The sequence below is a fragment of the Diaporthe batatas genome, assembly GCF_019321695.1.
Source record: "Diaporthe batatas strain CRI 302-4 chromosome Unknown Contig00002, whole genome shotgun sequence".
Lineage (NCBI taxonomy): Eukaryota > Fungi > Ascomycota > Sordariomycetes > Diaporthales > Diaporthaceae > Diaporthe > Diaporthe batatas.
Genome location: NW_025408549.1, coordinates 397,641 through 421,000, shown reverse-complemented (window position 1 = coordinate 421,000; position 23,360 = coordinate 397,641). Strand labels below are relative to the sequence as shown.

Sequence of the window (23,360 nt, the reverse complement as noted above, 5' to 3'; positions counted from 1 at the left end):
GTAATTACTTAACTTATTATATAATTAAATTAAAAGATAATTAAATAAAGTAATTATACTTTATTATTATATATAATATTTAAGTTTATAATTTTAATAACTTTATAAAAAAAATAATTATTAATAATTAAATTTATAATAATATAAAATAGATTTTATTTTAAAAGAAGTTATTAATATTTAAAATAAAATTATAATAATTAAATTATAAATTACTTCTATTTATATACTTTTACTTTTATTTTATATATATTTAAAATATATATAATACCTTATATAATAATAAGTACTTAAAACTTAATATTTAAAAAATATAATACTAATAATAATAGTTATAATATAATAAATATTTATAATTTTAATTTTATAATATATAAATAAAGTTAAAGTATTATTTTAATAATAATATTAATTAAAATATTATAAAACTTTTATTTATAATTAATATTATTATTAAGATAATACTTTTAATTTTATTTATATATTATAAAGTTAAAATTATAAGTATTTATTATATTATAATTATTATTAATAATATTAATATTTTATTCTTTTAAATATTAAGTTTTAAATATTTATTATTATATAAAATATTATATATATTTTAAATATATATAGAATAAAAGTAAAATTATATTTAAAATAATTAATATATTTTTAAAAAGTTAAAGGGTTATAAGTTTAATTTAAAGAAAATTAAAATTTATAAAAATCTTAAATTTAAACTTAAAAGAAACTAATATCTACTTACTTAATTCCTATTAACCACTTACTTAATATTAATTTTTTTAAGTAACTTTTTTATATTTATAAATACCTTTTAAGTTAATATTAAGAAACCCTATAATATAATTTTTTTTTTAATTTTTAATACTTTAAGTATAAGCTCCTTTTAATACTCCTTTTAATACCCCTTTTAATACCCCTTTTAATACCCCTTTTAGCACCCTTTTTAGACCTTTTAGATTATATATATTTAGGTATTAATTAAGTATTTAAATATTAATTAAATATTAAAAGGTTAAAAATTTAAAATATTAAAGGGTTAGAAGGGGTATTAAAAAGTTAGAAAAAGTATAGTTTTTACCTTTACCTTTTTAACTTCTAACCTTTTAATATTTAGTTAGTATTTAAATATTTAGTTAGTACCTAAATATATATAGTTTAAAAGGTAAAGGTAAAGGTAAAGGTAAAGATAAAGGTAAAAATAAAGGTGAAGGAGTATTAAAAAGGGTGCTAGAAGGGGTTTATATTAAAAGTATTAAAAATTTAAAGAATTCTAGTTAGATATATAGTTTTATATAGACCTTATATATAAATTTTTATATTAAGTGAGTAGTTAAAAAAAATTAGGTAAGTGGATATAATTATTAGGTAAGTAGATATTAGCTTACTTAAAAGTCTTTTTTTAAATTTAACTTTTTTAAATAGAAAAATATTAAAAAACTTTTAAAAAAAACTTAAGTAAAATTAAAAATTAAAATAAGTTATAATATAATAAAATAATTAAATAAAGATTAATTAAAATATTATAATTATAAATTTTATAAAATATTTAAAAGATTAATATATTATTAATAATATATTTTAAAATATAAATATAAAATATAAATATAAATATAAAATATAAATATAAATATAAATATAAATATAAAATATAAATATAAAATATAAATATAAAGTATAAATATAAAATATAAATATAAAATATAAATAATTAACGCCGTTATTAAAACGATACCCTTTAGCTTTATTTATATATTATAAAGCTAAAGTTATAAGCACCTATCGTATTATAACTATTATTATTAGCATTATATTCTTTTAAACACTAGGTTTTAAGTACTTACTACTATATAAAGGCGCTATATATATCCTTAAATATATATAAAATAAAAGTAAAACTTTATAGAATATAAATATAAAATATAAATATAAAATATAAATAAATAAATATATTATATATATAAATAATTTAATATAATATTTTATATTTAAACTTATATATATTAAAAGTTTTATATAAAAAACTTTAAAAAGTTATTAAAGTTTATAATTAAATAAATAATATTTAATTTATTAAAAAAATACTTATAATTTATTAATAACTTTATAAATAGTTTTAATAATTTTAATTCTTTATAATTCTTTAAATTTAAATTTTTTATTCTTTTAAATTTTATTAAAAAGAAATAAATAGTTAAACTAACTAAGTTTAAATAGAGAAAATATAATTATATAAGACTTTTTAAAGGCCCACTAAGAAGCATCACTGATCATTACCTGTGGTTCTCGCGATGCAGAACAAGCAACCTAAACATAGTCTAAAGCAAAGCTTTCCTCGCATCGGTAAATAAAGAATAAATATATAAAGGCTAAATCGAGATAACGACTATACTAATTAGAGACATTTCAAAATACAAGGGAACAGACATTGGTAAGTCCATTGGGAATTCGAAAATGCTGAGCTTCATAGCAGCCTCCGCCAGCTTCTTCCCTCGCTTGCGGAATGCATTGATTTCGAATCCGTTCATGACATGGCTTCAATAGTACCCGGGGGGCAGGCCTTCCCTGCCCCCCTACGCCCTTGGTATAGGGGGTGCCAAAATTCCGCAACAGCCAAAATCCCACAACACCTACACCTATTTATTTTTACTATTTTTCCCTATAAAAATCTACTTTTTAATTAAGTATATTTCCTTAATTAAATTTTATATAAAAAAAAATTAAATATATTTAAAATCCTTATTTTATAAAAATTAATAATAAAATATTTTTAAATTTTTAAAGTTAAGGTTTAAAATTTTAATTTTTTTAATTAAAGGTTTTTTAAAATGAATATATCTTTTATATAAATTATATTATTAAAAATAAAAATAATAAATTATTATTAGAATTATTCTATTTATATAAAGAATATTTATAAAATCTCTTCCTAAAAATTAAGGTTATTATAATCTATTTTTTATAAGGTTTTAATATTATAAATCCTCTTTAAAACTTTAATTCTTAATCTTTTATAAATAGATTTTAATTTTAAAAATATTTTTATATATAAAAAAAAATTCTCCTAAAATTCTATAAGTATTATACTTTTATTATATAATTTATATAAAAAGATATATTAATTTTAAAAAACCCTTAACTAAAAAAATTAAAATCTTAAACCCTAACCCTAGAAATTTAAAAATATTTTATTATTAATCTTTATAAAATAAAGATTTTAAAGGTATTTACTTTTTATCTATATAAAATTTAATAAAAGAAATATACTTACTTAAAAAATAGGATTTTATAGGGGAAAGTAGTAAAAATAGGTAGGTATAAGTATTGCGAGGTTTTAGCCGTTGTGGGGTTTTATCACCCACTCCGCCAGGAGTGGGTAAGTGGAAGCCGAAGCCCACGGGTAAGTATTCTACCACTAGGTCATGTCTTCAACATTGCCTATCAAGGAGGTACAATGACGGTTGTGAAAAAGCGCGAAAAGAATATCGACAGCAGCAGCCAATTCGTCATAGTGGACTATTGGCTCAGGACCTGTGGTAAAAACCTGGTCGGCTGCATGTTCGCAACTTAGAATGTATATGCTCAGGCCACAAACAGCGTCGCGCAGGTGCAGATACTGTCAACTCCGCTCTGTAGCCATTCTTTTATTGTTGACTGCGCAACCTATCAATCCCAAACATGGCTAGAATTGAGGTAGCCGTTGCTGTGAACAAGGCAGATGCACATCCAGTGTGGTGTCGTTTTTAGACGCACAACACCTGAATTATGTCCAAGCTTGTGTCAAGGAAGCACTCAGATTCTTCACACCATTTCCAAGTAAGCATACCGAAAAGCAAATTGAACCCTCCATAACTCAAAAGAAAACTGTAGCATCAGCTTGTTCACCGTTTGCCTCCAACCCCCCCCCCAGCTCTCTCGTCCGCGGAGTTTCAGACACATCGCGACCACATGGCGACCCTCCTTACACCTACGCTCCATTTCCCCGTAACCCAATGAGCTGACTCACAACAATGCAATGGGCCTTCCGTGATATTTTCAAAACGAGGGTATGACAATTAGCAATCGCGCTTTTACTCAATGCACAATAATACTAGTTTCGCTTCTATCTGCATATGTTTAGGGACAAACATGGCGCCTTCATACAGTGGTAAACGCTCAAAACTCAGTGTGCTTTGTTTAACAAAAACATACTGTGTCTATAATTATAGTTCAAATACGATAGGTGCATGTGGTCTCAGCCTTGCGACGCACAGACAAGGCCAAGGGGCATCTCTTGACGGCGGCGTTGATCGTGGACACAATTAGCCCACGGGCTAGTCGCCACCTATTCCGCATACGTCTAAATATACATAGCGTCTTCAAAATGGTCGATAATAGGGGGTAAAAATATAATAGGTGCATGTGGCCTCAGCCTTGCGACGCACAGAGGCACCGTCTTAACGGCGGTATTAACTAGAATGTGTGTAAATTTAAATCCTTGTTGAGAGCCCGAAAACCTTTAAAATAAGAACGGATACCCGTGGGCTTCAGCTTCCACTTACCTACCACTAACATAATAGGTAACAAAAACCTATAACGACCAAAACTTCACAATAAAAAGACAGGCTTTTTCCTTATATAAAACAGTACTTTTTAATACTTTTAACTTACTATAATATACTTAGTATTAACTTAATTCTTAAAAAAAAATAAGTTTTAGAATCCTTAAAATTAATAGATTATTTTATACTACTTCTTTTATTAATTAAATTAATTTTTAAGAAGTTAAAATATATTACTTTAAATAAAAATAATATATAACCTTAAGATTTAATAATTAAAAAAAAGTTTTAATAGGTTACTCTCTAAGAAGTTTATATATAAAAAAACCTTCTTTTTATTATAAACTTTTAGCCGTTATAAAGTTTTATTACTTACTTTATTAAGAGTAAGTAAGTAGAAGCTAAAGCCTATAAGTATTTATAGAGTAAAAAACGGATAGTATAAAGTAACTTTTTAGTTTTTTTAATTTTTATAAGTAAAATCTATAAATATTAATTTTTTAAAACTCTTTTACTATTTATTATTATTTAATTAATATTATATATTAAAAATAAAGTTATTAAAAATTATTACTATATTTTTAAATTTTATTTTAATAAAATAATATTTATTTTTATAATAGTATATAATTATATAAATATTAAAGTTAGAATTTTAAAAATAATACATTTAAATAGCTTATTCTTTCTACTATATTATAAGGTACTTTTTATTACTTAGAATTAAATCTCTTCTAAAGTTATAATATAAAGTAAAAAGTAATAATTTATATAAAAAAAGTTGCCCTATACCATCCGTTTTTTGCCCTGTGAATATCCGTTCTCTTTGAAATTACTTAATCTCTGCGTTCCCATATTTCAAATAGGAATGAGTCTCTCTAGAGGTCCACTGATCTCGACAAATGCCTCCCTCAACTTCAATACCTCAGCATGCAGCCCCGGGGCCGTCCCCTATTGATTCGGCCCCGGCCTGGACGACGGGGACCACCACGCCCCGAAAATCGTATCACCCCTCTTCCTGGAGCTCCTTTTTTCATCAGATAGTACTCATCGGGCTGGATCACGTTGAGGTAGCATGGGTCCTCTCAGGCGAAGCAACAAGGAACATGGCAATACCGTCAAAAACCCACGTGCTCAGGCACCTCGCCTTTCGACTCCACATCTCTCACATTTGGGGCTGATTCTGGAGAGGGCACAAGAATGACCTTTTCAAATGTGCGGGACTAGAAGTGAATAGTGTGTTAAATTGTTACAATCACTGCGTCGGTGAAAGCCATCTGAATACACCTGAAGATATTATATGAACCCGTCCTTCTCAGATACCTAATGGAACAAGTTTCGGGCCATGACTCGGAGTGTCCTTCCAGTAAGCCCAGAATCCCTCCCGTGTGAATTTCGGGTCGCATTCGAGGTACTGGAACGCCTGTACGCTTTTTTTACCTGCAGTCTGGTTCAAGATCATTTCGGCCTTGATCCCCACAAGAAATCCTCAGAAATTATCGTTACCCTAGCGATGTACAGAGCTCGCCGTACAGTATACAGTACAGGCTGAAAAAGCTGTTTAGCATCTGCACCAAAGCGAGAAGCGTTACAACTTCAAATCTCTCGCTCGTTCCTTTGTGAGTGCGGAGCTGGATCATAAATGCTTTTATTATTAGCGGATGTCATTCTCATCTGGACGTGCACTTCGATCATGCTAGCATATGTGGTATAAGGCATTCCTGCCCCCCCCCCCCCGGAATTCGAAGGCAAGAAGCACACGTTGGCGAGTCCCGCACTGGATCTCTATTTTTAACACGATTGCCTGGACTAACGCACAGACATTTTCACTGCAATTATCTGTAGGTTGCGCCTGTGACAAATAAGGCCGAACGTGTGCGCTACGTTTTGAGACCACACTCCTTTGGCTCGAGAACTAAATTAGGCTCAAAAGCCAATTGCCCTTTGAAAGCCACGGGACCGAATGGAATAAAACACGTTCATCGGGATAGAGAATTTTGCACTCCTTTGTAAGACTAAGTACTCGCTTTGCTTAAAGAAGGATAGGTTTTGTAGCCGCTAAGACCATAGCTAAGGGGGTGTTTAGGAGACTTCTGCTCAAGTATTCTTTGAATCTTTTTTTTGAGGAATAAAAAGGAAGCGGGTTAGTCTTCCGAGCTCGCATCGTACCTACCTGCTCTATTCGCGGCCCTTCGCTACACTCTGGGGCTGCCTCCTTTACCTTACTAGCCCTTGAGTTTTAAGAGACTTGAGGAAAAGAAGTCTCTTTATATACCTACTAGACTAGCTTTGGGTAGGATTTTTACCTCTTTAAATATAGCGAGTCCTTAGTCTTGCAGGGGAGTGCAGAATGCTCTGTGCCGCACATCAACCGATTCATATCCTGCTCAGGGGCTGATGGCCGGGGTCTATTCCACTGACATGGGTCCTACCTTACCTAGGCTGCTAGGTATGCACAGTGCCTCGGATGCCACGGCAGGATAAACAGTCAGCATATGCTTGAGATGTCCACGTTAGGAATCTGGATTGCTCATCACCGATGCCCTTTTTTTTTCTTCGGGGGATCTAACTACAATGACCACGTTATAAAATGGCTTTATCCTCATCTGGCATGTTTCCCTTGACAGGATCTCGACCCTGATTAATCCTCCAATGGGCACATGGAGCAGGCCCGGTTCTCTGCTGATTGCGGGGAAGGAACCTGGAATGGCCAGGGTGTGTGGTTTTTACCGCGCATGGCAGTGGGGACATACGGACTTACTCGTAACTTTGGTGCTTTGCTCTGGCTTGGCAAAGAGGCGAAATAAGGAGTACTGTCCAGGCTGACTAGCCTACTACGGTAGACTACCAGTGCCTGGATTGAAATATAGTAGTATGCCCCTGCTGTGAGGGCATGAGGGCGTCCGATATAATAGCGAGCCCGCCGGTTCTCTGAGTCGTCGTCGTCGTCTCTAGTCCTTCCTTCACAGCCCACAAGAATTCATTCGGCAATGGCTTCATTGTACAAGACTATTCTCTCCTCAACCCTGGTGGCTTCTGCCTCGGCGGTCAACTTGTACGTAGCCCAGTCGAACGGGAACGTCACAAGCCTGTCCTTGACCGGCTCGGGTAGCAAGTACGAACTGGCCGTAACATCGATTACCCAGGAGTGCGAAGTCAACCCTTCGGTCTTGACCCTCGACAAGGAGGACGGCGTACTATACTGCTACGACCGCGGAGGATCTGTCGGGACTCTGAACTCCTTCTCCACTGCTGCCGATGGGACACTGTCTCGGATTGCCCGTGTAGAGGGGCCGGCCAGCGGTGTTTGGGCTGAGATCTTGACCGCAGAGAGCGGGAAGCGCGCCTACATTACTGCTTCGTAGTGAGTACACGGCAGCAAGCCATTGTATTGTTGTTTCAGCAGCTGTGCTCTGGGTGGGCGCTAACTAGAGACAGCAACAAGAGCGCCGTCGGTGTTTTTGAGCTTGGCGAAAACGGCACTCTGCCTGGAGAAGGTCCCATCCAGACAATCTTCCCGACAAGCAACAAGACCGGCCCGATCGCTTCTCGCCAGGATCGCAGCTACTCACACGAGGTCATTATTGACCCGACGAACACATATGTTCTCGTTCCAGACCTAGGCGCAGACCTGGTCCGGGTTTTCACCTACGCTCCCGACACGATCGCCCCTCTTGTGGAGACTACGCCACTGACGACGGAAGCCGGTGCTGGTCCTCGTCACGGCTTCTTCCGAGTCAACGATGCCGGCGAGACTTTCTTCTTCTTTGGTGGAGAGCTTTCACAGGCCGTGTACTCCTACCGGGTAACTTATGATGACTCAGGCTTGACCTTCGACAAGGTCTTTGAGGCCCCTGCGCTTGGTTTGAGTAGCACCCTGCCTGCAAACACCGCGCCAGTCAGCGAGTGTGCCATCACTGTATGTCTCCGTACTACACCTGCCTGAGCGTGAAGAAGCGCAATAGATACTGACATCGCCATGAATAGCCCGACCAAAAGTTTCTGATCGTCTCAACCCGCGAGCGGTCCTTCTCCACCTCTGTGCTCTACCAGTCAGCTCCATCCGACACCCTGACAACCTGGACCATCAATGAGGACGGCACTCTCGAATTTCTCCAGAGTGCTCCCTCAGGTGGCTGGTTACCTCGTCAGTTCTCACTGAACAAGGCCGGGGATTTGCTGGCTGTCGGGCACCAGACCAACAACACAGTCGTTATTTGGAAGCGCGACCTCAAGACCGGGCTGATCATCACAGAAGAAGACGGCGGCAAGGTTGGAGAAGCGAGGCTTTCCGGTCCTGTTATCTCCACCATTTGGGATGAGTGATGTTAAAGCCGTAATCTTCAGATTCGTGTATGTTTTTAGAGGTGTGTGTAAATAGAAAGAAATGCTGTGTCGTATACCACGAGCAAGTAGGTACATATCTTGCGGGCTCCAATAATTATGTCCCCTTTGCGGTTGGATAGAGCAGTAAATAAACAGAGGGTGCTAGGGGCCAAGTACCTCTTTATGGTCGACATCGAGTAATGGATCTGCTCCCTGCAATGAAGTGGTGAGGGATTGCAACGCCGTCGATCCGTAGTATACAGGACGTGAGGAGTGATGAGACAACAGGCATCTGTATGGTGGTTTGATGCCCCTATTATCCTGGTTCAGCACTACTTCCTGCCCTTCAAGGCTAGGTGCTTCTGTACTGTCTGTGGCAACTGGAATGAGGTACCTTGTCTTCCTAGGCTAGTAACCCTGTGTCCACCTCACAGTGTACAGCGGTGTCTGTGATGACTCAAATTCACATCTCACTGGGAAGGTGCGTGCATATTGCTTCAGCCCAAATCTTGATTTCTACTGTGAGTTTAAAGTGCCCGCCAACTCCGCACGCAGCCTGCTGTTGTTTTTAGAAGAAGCAATGTGTATAAGTGAGGAAGAAGTTTTTCTTTGTCATACAAGAATTCTGCACGCGAGACCTTGGAAGCAGGGCTAGGACCTGGTAGGGGTATCGTATTTTTGAAACATTGCACAAAAAGTCGTTCCCAATTCGTGATGACCCAGCTGTTCCACCCAGCGTTCATGGCGTCCTCTCCGCAAGGCATTCCCGAGAGGATGCCACCCGAAGATGTTGTGTGCAAAGCCTCAACCCAACGTTGCGTCTAGAACATACTGCCGAACGCAAAAAGCAATGATGCGGGATGTCACATATGCTTGCTTGCTGCTGCTCTAAGCGGAAGACTGCGTGCACCCGGCCTCCTTCTTTCGTTTTGCATCAAGTTGGCGATTTGATCTCTGAACTTGTCAGCGAGCCACGACGGCAATGCACCCGAGGGTGGTTCTAACACATATTGCCGTAACGGAGCCTCCCGTCTCGATCCGCGATTTCGGAGGAGGCGTTGTACCATGTCAGAAAGAACTAATGCGGCAGGCACATTGCATACATTGTCTCAACATGTGAGCCCGAGTAGTCCCCTCTGGACAGAGATGCAGCTAGAACCAGTTGAGATGATGTGAGTGCAGGCTGGTATCTCTCAATGCTTATCCAATCAGCCGGATAAGACGGCCATGGGGCCGGCTCGCCAGCAGAGACCTGGGTTTGGAAGAGCTGCGGAGGCTCGTGCCGCGGCAAATCGGCCTTAACGGCGGTCATGGACCACAGCTTGCTGGACTCAGCCGAAGGTTGGGTCGCCATTCAGCCTAGCCTTCTCCCTACCGTGCTTGCGGGCACCATTGAGCTCGCGCATAACGAACTCATACGTCAGCATGGTGACCGTGGCAGCCGGGACTGCCCGCATCATATTTGTGCCCATGCCGGCGTAGAAGGCCCTCCAGCCCTCTTCTTTGAGGATGGTCCGGAAGGTTCTGACGATCCCCCGATACTTCTGCTGGCTCTGCTCTTGTTCAAGTCTCTGTTTGGCCAAGTTCTCGGCGGCGGAGGAAGCAGGGCCCAGGGGCTGATTCAGGCCTGGGATCTCACTGACAGGGTCTATCACCAAGCCGTTGCTGGCCATAGGCCGTCGTTGGGTTTGAAGTCGTGTACGTATAACCTCGTGTGGATAAGTGGCACTGCTTGCCATTATCTTAGACAGTATGGAGGCGCTGAGAATCCCGAACCAGTGAGACTTTGGGTCGCTTTCGGCGGACGAGGCGCCCATCCCCTGTCCCGTGAATTTTGTCTTGAGATACTCGTAGGCGGGGAACTGCACTGCCACATGAGTCAAGCCCAGCAGAGCCGGAGTAAGCCCAGAGTAGAACGCGCGAAGCCCCTCGGTGGTGTACATCTTCCTGGCCGCGTCAAGCGTAGAATGATAATGCCATGGTGACGGCAGGGACGGCCGGACCGTGGGCGTGTTAGCGCCTCTGGGAAAGAGAGAAAACCGGATCCCGCCGTTCCGGCCAGATTGTGACATGAGGCGTGTCTTGATGACCCAGATTGGGTTTGTGACGATAGTGCTGCTGGCTCCGGCGACGATTGAGGACCAGAAATTCACGACGATGGTGTTGTCTGCGGGTTGTCAGCAAAGCTCCTCGGAGGGCACAAGGGCAGCGTGGCAGGGAGAGCAGACATACTGTGGTGCTGGCCTATGACTGTTTTGCTCTTGTTGTAGACGGTGAACCAGACGGCCCAAGTGGGCAGATAGCCCATGATTATGGGGCCGAGGCCTCTGTACATGCCACGCAGACCCTCGTCTCTCCATATTACGCTGGCTGTGCCAAACAGGCCCTTGTACATCTGGGGTTGACCAACGTGGATCCCCCTCTGCAGGTTGATTCCACCCTGGGCCTGGAGCTTGGTCTTGATGACGTCGAGGGGGCAGGTTACTATACCCGAGGTGAAGCCTCCTATGGCACCAGCCAGCGCGTTGAACTGAGAGTCGGAAGCTTGTGTCGCCCATCGCTCAAAACGTGACAGGCCCTGGTCGGGCATGTTGGTGGGAAGGGATGCGTACGCTGCCCTGGGGACGGCGGACTGGATGGAGGCCGGCAGTCCAGCGGCAGTCGAGTGGGGGTAATTTGCAACGGAGGTCGGGGCGTGCCCATACTCGTCGGGCGTGGGATCAGCAGTGCTCCGCTCGAGAGACATTCCTGTTCCCCTGGGAGAGGCCGGAGGGACAGGCAGAGGACGCGGGGCGGGGTGCGGGTGGGCAGAGGGGGGCCTCGGCAAGGGGCTGAGGTCCCCCGGCGCTGGGGGACTGTCGGGGAAGAGAGGGTCGGCTGGTTGGAGCAGCAAGACGTGCTGGGGATGGGAAGGGCGGGCAGGATGCAAGTCGAGTTCGGGCCCGGGTGTTCGTCTTGTCGTCGGGAGGTATGCGGTGGGGTGCAACGGTCCCGGTATGCGGGGAAGGCTTCCCACGCAGAGGCCGCGACACTGCAGCTAACGGTTGTCGCAGGCCATTGACTTGGGACACGAGGCTTGGAGGCTTGGAGGAGCACGCAGCAGGAGTGGTGGCTGCGCAAGAGCTGGGAAGACGAGAGGTCAGAGGAGAGGCAGCCGGCGGTGGGCAGCCGGCAGTGGGCAGTGGGCAAGCGCGAGGGCGAGGGTGAGGGTGAGGGTGAAGGTGAGGGCCGGGCCAAGAAGAGGGCCGTCGGGGATTGATGGCGAGGCGAGGCGAGGCGAGGCGATGGATGCGATACGGTGCCGTGCCGTGCGGTGCGATGACGGCAGCAGGGGCAGGTGGGTAGTCGTACTGCTTTGTGGTATTTCGTGCGACCACGGCAGAATTGTTCTCCTTTTCTTTGTTGGGGCAGCTTCGTCCTCCAGCAACAACTTGACTCGACCCCACTGCTTCTTCGTGGGCGCTCTTGCCTGCACTTGTGCTTGTCCGCCAGGCTCCGTCCTCCAAAAACCAGGCGCCAAAAGCCCGCTAATCTTGTATATCGGGCCACCCTGCAAGCCGAGATAAGCCGCATTACCTCATAGCCTGTTGCCCGTTCCCTCGCTGCTGCGTGCTGCGTGCCGCGTGCCTAGGTACCTAGGTACCTAGGTAGCTATGTGCTGTGCACGGATACCGCATACGGAGGACTTCCACCACTGGCCAGCCCACGTGACCTGTACTGCAGTCCGGAGTACCCCAGTACCCATGTATCCGTCTAATCCCAGCTCTCCGGTTCCTCCCATCTCTTGCCTCCCACTGCCCACGGCCACATGGCCCGTGCACCCCTCGACGCTCACTCGGCTCTGGCTCTCGGCGCAGGTGCAGGCTCGTCAATCAACGACGCCTGATTGACCCGCGCCAAATTGAAGCCCTCACCAACTCTTCCCATCCAGAAACAAATCTTACCACCACCACCCCCCAAACCCCGTCGGCCAGCAGCCACAATGTCCTACCCAACCCTGGCTCCCTTTGTCGTCAAGCGGCCCTGGCTGCACAGCGCCCTCAAGCCCCTCGCCAACTGGTACGCCAATGCTTCTGGCTACCGACAGCTCGGTCTCCGGTAAGTTGCTCGCCCCTGCCGCGCGCGCCCAATTGACGTCGCACCCCCCGCCTACTCCTGCGCCGGCTCGCCTGGCCTGCTGACCTGCTGAACCCTGTCTCCCGTTTCCAGTGCCGACGATCTCATCCCCGAAGAGAGCCCCGAGGTTCAAACCGCCCTCAAGCGTCTCGGCGACAAGGAGCGCTACGATCGTATCTTCCGCATCCGCCGCGCCGTCCAGTGCAGCATCTCTCACAAGCTGCTACCAAAGCAGGAGTGGACCAAGCCCGAGGAGGATACACCTTACCTTCTGCCCCTCATCAAGCTCGTCGAGGCCGAGCTGAAGGAGAAGGATGCTCTCGACACCCTGACCGTCCACAAGAGCCACTAAAGGATCGCCTTGGGTATACTGTACCAGGTCAACTGGGAAGGGGAGAGACTGGGCCTGTACTTAGACAGCACTGCTGTGAGAAGGTCGGAGAGGGGGGCAGATGGGTCAATCAGGACTCCTCACCATACGGCGCCTGCGAGGACACCGCCGAGGTTCATGACGCAAATAGACGGATACGGTTCTTAGACACTTCACCCTCCCGGTCAGTGAAAGCGTGAAACAAATCCGAATGAGCCCTCCCTGAACCCCAAACCCTGGGTAATTCAACATATTCATTGGGTGATAGTCTGGAAAGCACATGGCCCCACGCCGCACGGATAGACGGATAGACCACAATCGGCGCTGTACATTGCGTCCAAGACGGAGAAGGGCCTCCCTCCTTACTTGACTGGATGGCCCCTGAAGGCTTCACACCCATGACGCTCACTTTTACCACCCACCCCCCTTCCCGGCGTACAATGCCTCAGCGTTCCTTACGCCACTCATGTGAAGCTGTGCTCTTCAGATGTGAGTGACCAGGACATGAAGTTTCCCACAGTCTTGCAAGACCAACGCCAGTGGAACGCTTCTCAGTAGTGCTACTTCACCTTTGTATAGAGCGGTTGATGAAAACAATCCAGACCCTTCAACTTGTCAAGACTGTTCTCGGCGGCATGGGGTCAAGCAATACTACCTCACGGACGGATGATCAACCAGGAAAATGTGCCGTGTTGCTTGAATGACCACATACATCTCATTGCGTGTGCCTCTGAGGAGCACGCTCATTTTCTCCTCGTCATAAGCGGACGATCCTGGACGTGTCACCGATAGGTCCTGGTTGATGTCAGGTAAGACAATGGTTTGACGTGTTTATGGTACTGTATACCTAGGTAATAATAATATGAGCCCTCGTGTTCATGTACGCTCTACCATACTACGACAGTCTTGCTGTCTGTGAGTGAGTATTGCCCCCTGCTGCCATGTGTGATTCACCGGGACACACAAGGCTGAACATTCATAATCAACATAATGTGCTCTAGTATATCTCAAAAGTGGCGGCAGGGTTTACCAAGCCCTGGCTCATGATCATTCCAAAAGCGTCCTCGGACCTCTCCGAGAACCTGAACAGGCCATCATGATCCGCCACCTCGCGCACCCAGCGCTCCAGGTTACACTCGTAACCGGCGGGAAACCCACACTATAGAATCAGGAGTTAGCCATCAGAGAACCAGAGGATTAGTTTGTCTGGATACGGCGAGGAGCAGGCCACAGGGCGGCCATAACCTGTCTCAAAATCCGCATGCGGCTTGGGAAGTCATTGTGATATAGGTGGGGAATGGGGTCTGAGTCGTTGTTGATGGGGCCATCACTTACGCTGCACATAACCGTGTCGCCAGAGGTGTCGAACGCCTCGTACGCCGGTTGGGCCCGAGCCCGGCTGAACGGGTTGTCAGTAAGTCTTACCGGCCGGTCCACGACCGCGGCGTACATCGGCAGCGTGAAGTACGTCTGGCGCGCCGGGTCCCAGCCCTGGATACGCTGCCATCTGGGATGCCTCTGCACGTCTGGGGGCGCCGCGTCGAACGCCAGCGCCTCGGCGTCCTTGATGCGTCGCATCACCCGCGGTGGCGGGTCGTGGTGGTCCCGGCGAGCCTCCTCCAGGTCCGCCCACGGGTCCGACGGGGCGGGCGAGGCGTGGTAGGGGTTCCGCAGCTCCGGGTAGAGCAGGTAGCACCTCTCAAAGGTGTGGTCTGGCATCTGGCAGTAAGAACATCTCAGCTCCACCTGCGGCTGCTTCTTGTGGCCGCCGCCGTGGGTTCTCAGCTCCGGGTTGGCCTTGAAACAGTCGTCAGCGGTGTGTCCTCCTTTGTGACAGAATGCGCATTTTGACTTTCCGCCACCTTGTTGCGCCTGCTTGCCTCTTGGCTTGGTCTTGAGAGATGGGTTTAGTATGAAGCACTCAGCCCTGCTGTGGCCGGCCTTTCCACAGTGCTTGCATGCAACTCGACCTTGCACCAGTCTTCCATGTTGTTGCGATTTACCTTTTTGTTGCGGGGGCTGGGACTTGTTTACTGCTCTCAGCAATCGACACTACAAGGCTCAAAGTTAGCAACTGCGGCCCTGGGTAGAGACATGCCCACAGCGGGGGGGATAGACTTGGTAAAGTCTACATACATTAGCGGTGTCATGTCCTTTCTTCTTGCACACCAAGCAGGCAAAGTTATGCTTTCCTCGGCTCATTGTGGTGGTCGCTGTGTGTATCTGTGCTCGGGTGTCTTTGAAGTAGTTTCCAGTTCACTCAAATACAATACAATTGACTGGTATTCCGCACAGGACAGTGTCCACCTTATATGGCCCTCGATGGCTGCCGCAGTACCAAGGATTGTTCGCACGGCAAAACAATACAGCATTGTGGATGGACATCCAAGGAGCCTTTCTTCACGGCTCGGCTGGCCTGAGCCAATCTTTGTCTATTCAAACAGACTTTGTTGGTAGACAGCTACAGGCCGCCTTTGCCTGATAAATTTAGAATGGGCCTGCCACACTTTGCTTGACAACCAATGACCGCAAATGCAGCACAGGGAAACAGAAAGACTGCCCATGTAGAGCGGTATAACATCGGATGGGTACAGCACTACCAATACCATGCTAACCTCGGGAGTTATAGATGGATGTATATTAATTCTGGCTCATATTGGAGCCAGTCTAGACCACACCGGCTGCTGTGATTGACCCCCTTCCCCAATATGTCCAAGAGCCTGCTCAGCCTGCGGGCTAAGCCAGCCTACGCCCTGTTTATGCACAAAACCGTCATTGCACTCATCATCTACGCGTGACATGATGTTGGGACTCTGAAAGAGTCTTCACTCCCAGTCCACTGTCGGCTATCCCGCTCTCTAAAACTCAACTTCCAGAATAGACCAGGTCTATGAAACACACGGGCTCCCAAATTAGCAGGGCAGCTTAAGATTCGAGGCTTGGTCGGCAGGCTGGGTATGGCGTCCTCGCTGCCCACGTTGCGAAAGTGGGCAAAGCACAGAGGCTTGCCACAGGCGATCGTGCCGGGATTTTCGGCCATGAGGTTGTGGCTTATTCGAAGCGATGCCAAGAAGCAAAGGGCCGTAGGCGCCAGGCGTGTCGTTCCAAATCGACGTCATGGCTCGCTCAGGTACCGGCGGGCTAAAGTAGAAGGTATGCAGAATATCCGATGTTGGCGGACGTATGATTTCTTCATGGTAATAAAACAGAATGGTAAATCCCAAAAAGCCTTTCCGGAACTCCGTGTCGGTGATAACCCGATTCCATTAGGGTCGGTGGCGTGCGTGCGTGCGTGCGTCTGTATCGTGCTCTTCGTACATTGCCCGCGTCTCCTGCCGCCGGATATATTTTTGTCAAAGCCTCGGGTGGAGGGCGAAAAAAAAGGTGGCTCGTACTGTCGCTGGTGCTCGGAGGCGGCGAGAGCCGTCCTGGAATAGGAGGTGCGGTCTATTCGCCTCGGACACTATGCGTTTCCGGCCTTCTCGTCGGTGTCGATGTGCCATACAACGTAGTTGGGCAGACCCCAGACCCCGTAGCCTGCTCGCTTAGCCATCTTGGCGAAGCCTTCTGTCTCTGCCTGGTTCTCAAAGGCATAGCATGGGAAGTTGATGCCTGTGTTCGGGACCATGTCAGCCGTTGGTCTCAAGCACCAGAGGGCCACTGCTGCTACGTACCTGACCTGTGGACGTCGGCCTTGACCAGAATGTTGACACCGCCGATGCCGTCCAGCTCGATCTCGGCGTCCTTGTTCTCTCGCCAATCGCCCATGCGCGCCATGTAGGTGCGGCCGGTATCGTACTGCTTGTAGCCTACAGGTTGCTGGTGTCAGCGCGCAGGAAGGATACGAAGTCATGTGCAAGCGCGTACCTTCAGCAAGGACAACATCCTTGTCCAGTTTCGCAGAAAGCTTGCGGCCCTTGGGAGACTCGATCCAGGAGTTGTAGTCGACTGTATCGAGATTAGCCAATGGTCAACCCTGAATTGTAGAGATGCGTGGCGCTCACATCTACCCTCGATATCGCGCCCGTTTTCGTAGCGGTGAAACCAGATGTCTGCAAGTGGTCAGCCTTGACGTGGGGGTCTCGCCTGGTGGCGGTTCTCAACGTACTGGGGACGATTATGTCTCGATCATGGGCAACGAAGTCCTCGATGATCTTCTTGGGGCTGTCCACGATGTCGACGTCACGCCAGTAGACCCATGAATGGTCAGACTTGAGAGCAGTGGAGAGCAGGTAGTTGCGAGCCCTGCCCATGGCCTTCCGGCGTGGACCCTGGGCCTCGAACCCGTGGCGGTCTTCGACATTCTGGCTGAGCTTGAAACCAAAATCCTTCTCGACGACGGTGGCGCTCCTGAAGGGGATGGTGTCGGGCCGCTTCTGTATCCTGTCGAGTTCCATGGCCAGGACAGCCATGGTGTCGTCGGTCGAGTCCCCGACGAGGAACGCGATGTCGATGAGGTGGTGCGGATAGGTGAGCTCGGCGAGCAGCTCGAAGTACTTTGACAAATAAGGGGCGGCGTCCTTGAGGGGGGTCAGAATGAGTATCCTCTCGTTGTTTTGGAGGGCCTGTTTGGTCGACTTGACGGGGTTGAGATCGACATGCTCGATGGTCGACGAGTTGACTTCTATGGGCGCGTGGTGGTTGAAGAGGACGGGGGTCTGTAGATGCTTGCTCCAGGAAACCTGCTCGTTAAGAGACATGTCCATGGGCGGTTTCGCAGGGCCCCAGCAGTAGAAACTATGCAACAAAAGGCACGGGGCGAGGTCAGCGCATTGCCACCCTGGGCGTTCACGGGGGTTGGGATTGCTGCTGCGCACCTTTGCATCTCCGATCCTGCCGTGCTGATGCCACGCCATAACAACAGGATGACGCCTGTCAGGGCGACGCCGAGCAGGAATCTGGTCCTGGTGACGAAGGTCCAGACGGCTCTCGAGGGGGGGAGTTGGGCCCTGGCTGCCTTCCAGTTGAAACCACCTTTGGGTAGGAGCATGGTAGTGACTAGCTGGGGTGGCCCTCAGCACCACCCTTATATGTGCGGTTGCGCTGGGGTCAGGTGAAGCCGGCGACGGGCTGGGCTGGATGGGCCGTCGCTCCGTGGGGATTGCTTCCGCTCGGGGGTGTTGACGGATAGTGTCAGGCAGCCGAGGGTTCGGCGAGCGACAGCAGAGGATGCGGCGTGCGGCGTGGTGCTCTGGCGGGCAGGGCTGGATGGAGCAAGGAGACGGGGGCGGCGGGATTGATGTGAGGTGGAGCAGACGCCCGTGTGCTGCGTTGCAGATGGGTGTAGTCAGATGGTAACAAGAGGCCCGAGCAGGAGGCACAGCATAGCACACAGCACGGTAGACGGTATGGTGGTCGTCGTGGCCGTCGTCGTGGTGGTCGTCGTGGTCCCAGCAAAAGGACGAGGCGGGCAGGCGGGTCGGAGTGTGGTGTGTAAGCAGAGGAACGGGCGCAGATGGCGGACGCAAACTCAGGCACGGGCAAAAAGCACAGGCATAGACACCCGATAAGACTGGGAATAAGAAGCAGACGGGGGCAGCTATCACCAACCTGCTCTGATGCAGCTGGCGATGGTCGGGGGAGGGAGCGATAAGGTCTAGCACGAAGCGGACGGAGCAGCAGTACCGGGTAGCATGGCAGCGTGGCTAGTCGTGTCTTTGAGTCCGGGTGCGTACAACAGACACCTAACCTAGGCACGGAGGAGATGGTGGTAAATTGCACCAGCAGCAGCAGCAGCCTGGACCTGGACCTGGACCTGGACCTGGATCTGCTGCCGGCTGGACTCTAATGATGGACCTCTTCCTTGGCAGGCCAAGCCGGCGCGACAAGGGACGCCTCTCAGGGAGCACCTAGGCTACCCAGGCCAGCCCTCGAGAAGACACAGGGCCCTGCAGCCTATCATGATGACACGGAAGGAACAAATACGAGCCACCTCGAGAAAATACCAACCCTCCAAGCCGACCATGGCCCTGCCCGTGCCTCACTCACTACCAATCATTTTTTTTATTTCAATTTTTAATCTTTTTTCTTCAACGGCCGTACCCGAGCAGAGGGACAGAGGTATGGATGGAGCAGCACATGAACGACACACTAATGTGAGAGAGAGAAAGAGAGAACTCCCCCGTCTGACCACAGAGCCACGCAACCAATCAAGCAACCCTGGAAGCAACCAGCCATCAGGAGAAGCAAACCCCGGCGCTCTGGTTCGGGGTCGATGGACCCGTCCGTTCCTCTTTATTACCGGCCCCGTCGACTGGCCCGGTCGGTCATGCGTGTGAGATGATGGAGCCAGAGGGTCCATCTTGAGCTCCCAAGGCTCCTTCCTTCTTGAAGGCGTTGAATGCGTGTCTGGTGGGGCCGTGCGTCGCTCATCAACCGCTGTCTGACCGCATCCGGCTGGAACATCATCACGTCTTACCGCATCTTACAGCTGCCTAATTTAGCCTCGCTGTGTTTTTGCCGCGTCTTGCAATCTCCAGCGACGCACCACCGCCCGCGTCCCACGTGACTTGGCGGTCGATGGGCGACACCTCCCCGCGCCACGCAGGGCCATTGACAGGCCCAGGGCGCGTTTCATACAGCAGTGCTGTCCTGGCAGCCCGGCAGCCCGGCAGCCCGGCAGACCCGGTGCGATTCTGACTCCCGACGATGACGTCGACACCCGTGACCTGAGCTGATGGTTGTGCTTCACCCCCTCAGCGCCTGTCTGATGTCCCTGCGCGCCGCGAGGCTCTTACAATTCTCTACAGCACCCACCTTGGACTCAGCCATGTCGAGTCGACGATCTGCCCGCCTCAGTGCCCGCGTCCAGGCAGCGGCTCCTCCTCCTCCGGCGACCAAGTCGCGCAAGAGAAAGGCTTCTCCGTCCAGGGACGAGGTACTGGCTGAGGCTCCAGCCACACCCAAGAGACCAGCAAACAAGACTGCGGTCCCTTCTCTACCCTCTGCGCCGACAGCCACCCCCAGCGCAGTCCGTCTCATCGCAGAGCCAGCATCTGCTGCCCTCTCGACCCCAAAGCCCAAGCCGCGGGCTGTTGCCAAGCTGGCAGACCCAAACCTCACAAATGCCCCGCTGCTCTCGCCAGAGACGTCCAGGGTCGTGTCCTGCAAGCCACCCGCAACCGCCAACATTCTCGCCGACGCATGTGCTCATCTCATCAAGGGTAAGACTCCGCTTGCTGCTGGCGCGTGCTTTGTGGTGCCCGGGCCTTCCTCCTGGCTTCGTTTCCTGCTCAGGCTCCCACACGCCCCCCCGCGTCTGTGCTCGGGACGAAGCCATCTCCAGGCTCGTGCTCCTAGCAATGACTGACCGTCTCTGCGGCACAGTCGATCCCCGCATCGAGCCCCTGGTCTCAGCTCACCACTGCCGAATCTTCTCCCCCGAAGGCCTCGCCGACAAGATCGACCCCTTTGAGTCCCTCGCCTCGGGCATAATCTCCCAGCAGGTGTCCGGGGCGGCAGCAAAGGCCATCAAGGCCCGTTTCATCGACCTCTTCGACCACGCTTCCGCCGCCGCCGCCACCACCACAACCGCCACCAACAGGTTCCCCACCCCGTCCCAGGTCGCGGCGGCCACTATCGAGAGGCTTCGGTCCGCGGGGCTGTCGCAGCGCAAGGCCGAGTACATCCAGGGGCTGGCGGCCAAGTTTGCCGCTGGCGAGCTCACGGCTGGCTGGCTCGCCGACGCTCCCTACGACGAGGTCCTGGAGAGGCTCATCGCGGTGCGCGGACTCGGCCGCTGGAGCGTCGAGATGTTTGCTTGCTTCGGGCTCAAGCGGATGGACGTCTTCAGTACGGGAGATCTTGGGGTGCAGCGGGGCATGGCGGCGTTTGCTGGCCGTGACGTGTCTAAGCTCAAGGCCAAGGGCGGCGGGAACAAGTGGAAATACATGTCCGAGAAGGACATGATCGAGATGGCCGCACCCTTCAGTCCCTACAGGAGTCTCTTTATGTGGTACATGTGGCGCGTCGAGGAGACTGATATCAGTACGCTCGAGTGAGCAATTGTGCTGAGACTAGTGGGCGATGCGACTCCTCAGGGAGCATCCGCAATTCTTGGTTTAAAATCATTGCGGTGGACAAGTGCCCCCACGTATGAGTTGTATGGTCCACGCTGCACCCCCGGGCCGTGAACAATGAACGTAAACGGCCACCGGGGCGGCCATGGTCGGGATAGACTTGTTCTGGTACCGCGTCAGAGATATAGTCGACGCGGTCTCTCAAGCCAACCTTCTACAACACAGATCACTTTCATCGTCCAAAGCAGCTTTATCGCCCTGCGTAACGTCGTTGTCGGGTGTGAGGAGTCCGTGATAAGTCACCCATCAGAAGGCGAGTCCAGCGAGCCCAAGCTTTGGCCCTCACTGTCCTACATGTTCCCAAAACAGGGTAATTTTCCAACAATCTAAGCTTAAAAGAACAGCACGTGGTAGCGACTGGGGTGGTCCTCAGACAAATATTGCCTCAAGTACAAATGCGCTGCTGCTGCTATATGGGACAGTTCTATAGGACAGCACAAGACTCCTTACCCAGGTGACGATGGGCAAATGCAGCAAGCCTCTCACTTGCTCTACCCCTAGCCCGGTCCGAGACAGCCGCAGGACGGTCAACTCCGAAAGATGGCATCGGGTTCTGTCCTACCTTTCGTGCCGTGATCGTGTGGCCGTGAAACCTCCTCTGGCGAGACCTGCGCGTCAATCGCGAGGGGGTGCGTTGAGAGGGGTAGGTAATCTTCAGGTAGGTATGTGCGGGTGTCCTGACGGGGGTGGGGGGCTAGCATCTAACGCCCTGGGCACGTTTGACTGTCTAGAGTCGTTGTCTATCCAACGTGATTTTACGACCTAAGGTGTGTCGCTTTTGCTGCCCACCATTTACACAAGTATTGGGTTGATGGGCTGTTCGATTCGGCAGCAAAGTGACATTGATGCCACGAGCTGTCTTACTGGGTGTACAGCTTCACCCGTATATCGAGGGTGGAGACACTTGTGCCTCGGAAGACAGCGCCAGGGCGTCGCGTGCTGGTGTGCAAGTTGTACGTGCAATACATCAGTCGGTCTTCTAGGTCTGACTCTGCCTTCTGCCTTCCCATCCCCAAGGCTCGCCAGCTCGCACATGCGTGGCAGGACAAAGCTGTCAATCTGCTACTGGATTCAAAGCACGGTGCTGCACTGAGCCGGCTGTGCCGTTTCGGCCGAAGAAAGCGTCCCTGCACGCAAATGCCGAGTTCTAGTGTTATCCCAGGGACCCGCTGCTCGGTATCGCGGTGTGAGCAGGCAAGCTTACTCTGACGAGGGTCTGTCCTGAACGACAATCAACCTGTAGACCCTTTGACGTGGCCGCGATGACGCATGCGAGAATGAACTCACAGCTGGATCGTCGATCAAGCTGGTCGTCCCGAAGGAGATGCTTCAAACACTGCCAAATGCCTCGCGAGGCTGCGCGTCGAGGACTTGGGATGAAAAGCGTCGGTGTTGGTCTGAGGTTGCCAAGACCCGCAGTCGGTTTGGAGAAGTGTCGCAAATTGGGCACTCCAGAGCGCTGACTCGGCAAATCTGAAGAACACTGTGTGAGGTCTGATCACCAGCAAGTAATGGACCTGCTGGGCCAGGTCACGATCAATCAACGTCGAACCTTCCGACAGGCTGGTCGAGAACGGACATGTCTGCTACTGACGACGGACGGAGACTGCGATCCTTTTGAGCCGGATTATGCTCATGGGCGGTCTCTGAGATAACATATTTTTGGGCACCCCATCTGCACAGTCTGCTGGACGGGTTGAACGGGCAGCGATTCCACGGCATTCGCGAGCTCAAATTGCGTCGTGACGCCGGTGGTCTGTGGGGCCTGACCCCATTTATATCATTGGACCTGGAATTCATGATGCTAAGCGAAGAGTCAAAGGAAAGCCAAGATGCGACAATTCTGGTGGAATCTCGCACGCAAGTTCCATGACGGCCTCCTGGAAGGTGCAGGGATGGGCCGGGTGGAAGCAAGTGCTCTGA

General features: G+C 48.7%; 6 protein-coding genes across 6 annotated transcripts; 3 read left to right on the top strand and 3 right to left on the bottom strand.

The window, feature by feature from the left end:
- Positions 1-7,248: 7,248 nt before the first annotated feature.
- Positions 7,249-8,873, top strand: KVR01_001823 (uncharacterized protein; the record flags this gene model as incomplete). The annotated part of the gene is made up of 3 exons (XM_044783344.1): positions 7,249-7,911; positions 7,986-8,466; positions 8,535-8,873. The coding sequence occupies exons 1-3, from the start codon at positions 7,538-7,540 to the stop codon at positions 8,871-8,873; spliced, it is 1,194 nt and encodes a 397-aa protein (XP_044649778.1). The 5' UTR covers positions 7,249-7,537.
- Positions 8,874-9,271: 398 nt separating this feature from the next.
- KVR01_001531 (uncharacterized protein) lies at positions 9,272-12,627 on the bottom strand. The gene is made up of 2 exons (XM_044788395.1): positions 11,106-12,627; positions 9,272-11,040 (listed from the first exon to the last, which is right to left on the bottom strand). Exons 1-2 carry the CDS (start codon positions 11,617-11,619, stop codon positions 10,205-10,207), a joined length of 1,350 nt encoding a protein of 449 aa, XP_044649486.1. The 5' UTR covers positions 11,620-12,627; the 3' UTR covers positions 9,272-10,204.
- A 14-nt stretch (positions 12,628-12,641) lies between these two features.
- On the top strand, positions 12,642-14,136 carry KVR01_001220 (ubiquinol--cytochrome-c reductase subunit 7). Its single transcript, XM_044793455.1, has 2 exons — positions 12,642-12,971; positions 13,083-14,136. Exons 1-2 carry the CDS (start codon positions 12,856-12,858, stop codon positions 13,339-13,341), a joined length of 375 nt encoding a protein of 124 aa, XP_044649175.1. The 5' UTR covers positions 12,642-12,855; the 3' UTR covers positions 13,342-14,136.
- A 220-nt stretch (positions 14,137-14,356) lies between these two features.
- KVR01_001497 (uncharacterized protein) lies at positions 14,357-15,078 on the bottom strand (the record flags this gene model as incomplete). The annotated part of the gene is made up of 2 exons (XM_044784382.1): positions 14,357-14,518; positions 14,695-15,078. The coding sequence occupies 2 exons, from the start codon at positions 15,076-15,078 to the stop codon at positions 14,357-14,359; spliced, it is 546 nt and encodes a 181-aa protein (XP_044649452.1).
- Positions 15,079-15,982: 904 nt separating this feature from the next.
- Positions 15,983-19,136, bottom strand: KVR01_001915 (uncharacterized protein). The gene is made up of 6 exons (XM_044781508.1): positions 18,177-19,136; positions 17,468-18,096; positions 17,364-17,411; positions 17,227-17,307; positions 17,034-17,168; positions 15,983-16,971 (listed from the first exon to the last, which is right to left on the bottom strand). The coding sequence occupies exons 1-6, from the start codon at positions 18,347-18,349 to the stop codon at positions 16,823-16,825; spliced, it is 1,215 nt and encodes a 404-aa protein (XP_044649870.1). The 5' UTR covers positions 18,350-19,136; the 3' UTR covers positions 15,983-16,822.
- A 172-nt stretch (positions 19,137-19,308) lies between these two features.
- KVR01_001210 (DNA-3-methyladenine glycosylase II) lies at positions 19,309-21,711 on the top strand. The gene is made up of 2 exons (XM_044783509.1): positions 19,309-19,986; positions 20,059-21,711. The coding sequence occupies exon 2, from the start codon at positions 20,424-20,426 to the stop codon at positions 21,357-21,359; it is 936 nt and encodes a 311-aa protein (XP_044649165.1). The 5' UTR covers positions 19,309-19,986; positions 20,059-20,423; the 3' UTR covers positions 21,360-21,711.
- Positions 21,712-23,360: the final 1,649 nt, after the last annotated feature.